Source organism: Halyomorpha halys, unplaced genomic scaffold, assembly GCF_000696795.3.
Source record: "Halyomorpha halys isolate HHAL.00 unplaced genomic scaffold, Hhal_1.1 Scaffold222.1, whole genome shotgun sequence".
Lineage (NCBI taxonomy): Eukaryota > Metazoa > Arthropoda > Insecta > Hemiptera > Pentatomidae > Halyomorpha > Halyomorpha halys.
Genome location: NW_027115668.1, coordinates 1087620 through 1093838, shown reverse-complemented (window position 1 = coordinate 1093838; position 6219 = coordinate 1087620). Strand labels below are relative to the sequence as shown.

General features: G+C 27.8%; 1 protein-coding gene across 1 annotated transcript in view; it reads right to left on the bottom strand.

The window, feature by feature from the left end:
* The window catches only part of LOC106679806 (lysosomal aspartic protease), a 25122-nt gene that overhangs the window by 6051 nt on the left and 12852 nt on the right, over positions 1-6219 (bottom strand). The window contains exons 5-7 of the mRNA XM_014419155.2: positions 4804-5003; positions 4019-4144; positions 3617-3764 (exon numbers count right to left, since the gene is read on the bottom strand). Of these exons, the coding sequence (XP_014274641.1) occupies positions 3617-3764; positions 4019-4144; positions 4804-5003 (474 nt within the window). The remainder of the gene's footprint in view (positions 1-3616; positions 3765-4018; positions 4145-4803; positions 5004-6219) is intronic.

The following is a 6219-nucleotide window of genomic DNA, read 5'->3' as shown; positions in this document are numbered from 1 at the left end:
GTTAGAAACTTGCCTTCTCGTATAAATTCACATTTATTCGACTTCATGAATAATTCAGACCATCTCGGATCTATAAAGGTAAAAGCAATCCATAAGTTATTAATATGGATACCATTTATTCCGGCTTGTTATTCCAATCCGTAAGTCTCATTTCAAATTTATATTTAGCTATACTTCGCTCAACTTTGAACTTCACATTTCTTTTCATAAAAATCAATAAATAATATTAAAAAAAAAAAATCTTTTGATGAATTTTGTTTTGTTCTACATACTTGTCAGGATTTTTATGATGAATTTTAAAAATGACAGACAAATTATCATTTAATCCACCAGTAGTCAGTTCTTGCTCAAAATGTACAATTTATGAGAATGGTTTCATTTTGAAGATTTGAAAGTTTCAATTTTGGTTATTTTTTAAAGTTATATATCACACAATGTAGATTATTATTTTTTTTTTCGGTTTCGAGTAATCACTTTTTAGTTAGGATATTTGTGTGAAAAGTCTTTTGTGTCCATCAGGTTCGGAAATTAAAGATCTGACACACTAGAAGTAATTGTAAGTACATTTAGTTTTGGTATATAACGCGAAACCATAACAAAGCTTTATTTAATTAACTTTCAAAGCTTCCTTCTGAAAAATAATTAAAATTTCTCCTTAAAAAAATGAATAAAACCGTCCAAATCAGACCAATATTAACAAATATTGTGTATTGTTTTTCGAATCAACGGTTATTAAAAAAAAAAAAAAAGGTTTCCATGCAAACTCGTTTACTTCGTTTTACAAATTTGTTAGTATTTTTATGACGAATTTTAAAAATGCCAGGACGAATTATTATTAAATTCACCACGTGAAAAGAAAATCATTACAAGGATCATAGCTTTAAAAATTCAGGAAAAAATTAGCTCATTTGCAAAAAGGTTGATTTGCTCAATATGGATAATTTATGAGAATGAATTATCCATATTGAGCATTTTGAACATTTTTATTTTTTAAATTATTATCTCACACAATGCAGAGGTCTTAATTAAGTGAATATGCAAATTATTTTAATTAAGTTTTTACAGTATTAGAAAAAAACTGTTGAAAATTTAAAAATATATTTCAGAAATAATGACAGAAAAAGGGAAATTTTAATGAATATCAGGATTCTGAAATGTTACATCAACTCTCAAGTTCTAAATGTGACGTCAGCTGCCATTTTCACGCAAATATCCTTCACAAAATCCGCCCAGAAATGAAAAATAACAAATTATTGTTGAATTATGACTATGTGTTTAATTTTATTATTTTTATGCAGTTATTTCAATTAATTGCACGTTTTTCGCGTAAAATTTTTGTTTGATAGTTATTTAATCTAATAGCTAACCTGAGAATATTCATAATTAATTCTATTTATTTTGTTTGTCGTTAAAAATTGAGATAGAATGTTCCACGTTATTTGAGAATAATTCAGGTAAGTGGTGAGATAATTAATTTAATAAGATAATAAACTAGTAAAATTAAATGTATTCAATAATAAATGCAATCTTCACTCCTACATTCATTATGGTTAACCATTTATTTATGAAATGCAAGTGCAGTTGAGAAAGGGGCTTGCTACGTTCTACTAATGGAATTTCTAATTAAGTTTCAGTGCATTCCTGGTTAATTATTAGAAAAAATAATTATTAATTAATTTATTTTACAATTGAACTAAATTTAATTTAAATTGTCACACTGAAGCTTTGGCTTTCACAATACTATAGATGAAAAGAAGGTTTGTATTATGTAACAAATTTGGTCCCGTATCCATGGACAAATTTCTGTTTGGACTTAATTGATCGAACTTATGCTACCTAGGTGACCACGTAGCGATTTATTCAATAATTTTGCACACATCTCGAAAACGGCTCGTTCGATTTGGCCCAAATTTGGGGAAAGGTTAGCTTCAAATTGATCTAGTATCAATTTTAGTTTTGTCCAAGCATATGAAAATAGATTTTGCTTGAAACACCTATACATGCGTACTAAGTACGAAGGGTGCCTGTATAGGTATATGAAGCAAAATATACGTCAGTATCCTTTTTTTGGAAAATGGCTTTAATCGAATTATACATTAGTCGAATCTTGCTTGACAAAAATGTGTATAAAAATTATTATCATATTTCGTAGTATTTAATTTATCTATAAATTCTTTAATATAATGTCCATTACCGTAACTATCAATTCACTTCAGCTAAAACGGTTAATATATTCATAGGTTAGGAAGGTGACAACTAAACAACTTAAAGGAGACGACGTAAAACGGGGATTACCTGTATTTCGAAAACGGCTCGTTCGCTTTGGCGTTAATTTTATAAAATATTAAAAGATTAGTTTTATATAATCTATCATGAATTTAAGAAAATTTTATCCTTAACTTATTTAAGTTTACGCATGCACAAACGTATTAGTGTAGGTATGGTCTAGAATACATTTTATCAAATCCCATCCACTACTTTATCTCTCCTATGCGAAAACTAATTACCAGAAAACATCTATGTTTCAACAACGGTTAGTGCCGTAGATTTGATTCCCAAATGACAAATTCTTAATTAAGATGTATAGATAATTTATTACCTTCATGATTAGATTTAATATGGTATAAGTAGAAATATACAAAAAAGAAAAGTAATTTTCAGAAAATAGAAAAAAAAATTAAATAATAAAAAAAAATAGAAATACTTTTTTCAATATTGACCATAATACTTGGCAGACTTCTTTGTGATTAGGAATAGTTATAAACTTATGGGTAACGTATATTGATTAGTTTCTCTTTGTGTGAAAATTAAGGATATAGTCCAGTTGTGCAATTTTTTGTTTTTAAATAAATCCTAAATGCATTTTCTCAACGAGATAATAAAGAGAAAAATAGTAAAACAAATCGTAATATTACAAATTCCCTCTGATACATACCAAACATGTAAAATCCCATTTTTCAAAAGCGTTTTTGAGGTATTAAATATTTAAGGGATGTTATAGGGTGGTATGAATTATTTTTATTAGGTGAAATATTAAATATATGCGAGGTGTTAATATATGTACGAGGACTTAAATATTAAATACATTTAGATTTAACTATAAAAATATTTAAAATGGAGCTTTGAAAAATCGCTTGAGTTGCTATTTAGAGAAATTTTCAAGCGGTTTTTTCATATTTGTTATGCTCGTAAAATCACCATTATTTTTATGATATATTTATTTATTTTATTTCTATTTTTTTTGTGATAACTTGTAGATAGATTTTGTTTTAAGTTTTGTTCAATTTTGGTTTTTTCTTGTTTGCACCTTTAATAAATATAAAATATTTTTTTCTTACTATGTAGCTTCTACAAAACACTTGTTTTTTTTTATAAATATTCTGGTTGCCAACTATTTTTCTTCTAATTATCACATTTAGAAAGTCCACTCAGAATTTTTACAAAATTGTATATATTTTAAATAAAAAATTAATCGCAGAAAAAAAAAATGGAACTCTTACATATTTAGTGGAGGGTCAAAACTAATTATATAATGTTATTATAAATATATTACTGATTACCACTACATAGCAAAAAAATTAACTATTCGATCATTTCCAGATAGGTAAATACTTACTATTCCGATGCCGTCGTCGACTTTTGCACCAATTGCATCATAGATTCTAGCCGAAGCTCCAACAGGAAGGTACACAAGAGAAGTTCCAGTGTCTGCAATAACTTCGTAACCGTTCCTCGATGAAATTTTCACATTATTAACAGTTACCCTAAAATATAAAAAATAAATGTTATTTCGTTTTCAATTTTAAACAAAATATATATATATATATACATTCATGCTTAAAAATATTTTCTACAAAGGACATAATGATGGAATGTTCGACATAATCATGAAAAAACATTATTATGTCTCATAAAACTACTATTCTAAAGCTATTAAAAAAAAAATTAAAAATATTAACAATGTCCCTATTTTTTACGTCTTATATTTCATAAAAAGTTAGAATGGTAACTAACTTACGAGTCTAAAATAAACTGCCAAAATCCTCGCTGAGTGACTTGGATCGGGTGCCCGGAACCTTCAACATATAAGTCTTCGTTTGTGCCTCCAAAGGTGACTTCTCCACCGTTGCTGTCCTGGATGTCTCTGGAAATTAGAATAATTAATACTTTATTAAACATAAAAATTAACATTAAAAAATTTATTTTTACATATCATTAGGGCACTTTAATTAACATTTAAGTATAGTTGTTTTCGCCAGCAACAATAGTTTCGCTTCAAACTCTGCTTCTTATCACTTCTAATTTTCCTTAGCTAATAAAACCAATTAAACCTTCCAGTCCACTATTGACATTGCCCTCTTATACTTTTAAACTATTTCCACCTTGATATACCATATAAATATACACCATCATATTGGGAATAAGAGCCATCAATCTTTGAGTTTGAGTCGTAAAAAGAGCTTTCGAAGGACACTCTAGGAGAAAAGTTGTATATAGTAGTCTGTAGATAGTAGTTGTACAGAATGAGTTTTTAGGCCTATATCTTTTCCCTCAAATAAATAAAGTCTATCTTACACAACTCTGAGTCGCATTTCGTAGCTTAGAAATTGTCACATAGCCTTAAGGCGCTCTAACGAGGGAATGTGAGGTGTGTAGATCAAAAACTCAAAAATACAACGCTTCAGAATGGAAAATACCTCTTTTAATTGGACGGATGAAGACATATGTATCGGGTTGTAACCTAATTTCTAAAACTTAAACAATTGTAAAATGTATGAGAGCTAGTTCATCTTTTTTACAAACCTGTTTAAGTAGAAGGATACGATGGGCTTTGCGACAGCACCGTTATAGACCAAGTTGTAAAGAGGAGGAGTAGACTTCGTTTCAGCTATCTCCGGGAATCCTAGGCCGAAGATACCGTCTGTCTTCGCTTTGTAGAAGGGATCTTTAGAGATGGACGTCGCAGCTATGAACACCTGATCAGGAACTGATATGTCCCCGATCTAGAAAACGAAAATAAGTTTGTTATTAGAAAAATTATATTAAAACTAGTAAATGAAAAATATAATAATTCAAAACATATGGTATTGTTCTTCATAATATATCAGATATACTATCTAAACCAATAACTTCACGAAAAAAATCAAAGACGTGGATGATATTAGGCAAAAATAGCTACGAATCGAACTTTATAAATACGCTACTCTTATTTTTGCAATCCCAACTAATTAAAAACGAAGTAAGATAATCATCAAAATATTTTTCCCACATCTTATTCAGTTTATACAGTAAAGTAAAGTGAAATTGATCTAGGAGGGGCAAGAATAGGCTATTATGGAATTCAGTACATCAGAGACCTTATTAAACCTATTGGTTTTCAAGTACCATTGTATAAAGGGTACAGAAATACAAATCAAGTTCTATCTTTCACCTCTAATTCCCTTATTTTCAACATTTGAAATGAGAAAAACTAATCATGAACAAATGATATCATCTATTATAAGTTTTGTTCTTTGTACCATGTAAAATTAGTTTTAGGCATTGATAAGTAATTTATTTTTATTAATCTACTTAAGGAGTTAATTCTGTAATTTCATTACAGTGGAATTTTCAGATTGTCAAGTTATTACATTTTTATTAAAATGAGTTTACTTAATATGGTGAGATTGTGCCATTATTGTGGTTATTTTGTAAACTATAATTAATTTTTTTTTTATAAAACAAAAATTGTTGATAGACTCTGTCTATTAGGTTTGCTAGTAGATATATATGTAGATGTTATAGAGTTGTAATGCTTATTAAGTTTTATATACCATCAGATCTTAACATTATTCGATTTTATTCTGATTTCCTTAGTTTAATATGACACGAACCTGATACTTATCGGATATCAGATAACGTAGCTCCTTGATAAACGCAACAGACTCGGAAACATTTTATTTTTCAACGATGAATAAATGACTTTTATTCGTCACTCCGGACTAAACTTTAATTATAATATTCATTATTCCTGTTTTTGAAAATAATTTATTAATTTATATTTATTTTAATTTTGTTTATTTGTTATAAGTATATATTGATAGCAGAGGTTTTAAATTTATTTTTAATTATAGATATATTTTTAATTTTCAAATAAATGTATTTGTTTCTATTTATTCAGCATATTAATAGAAGTTCCAATTACAGACTCATTAAAATTTCGTGGAATTTGTTTCTACT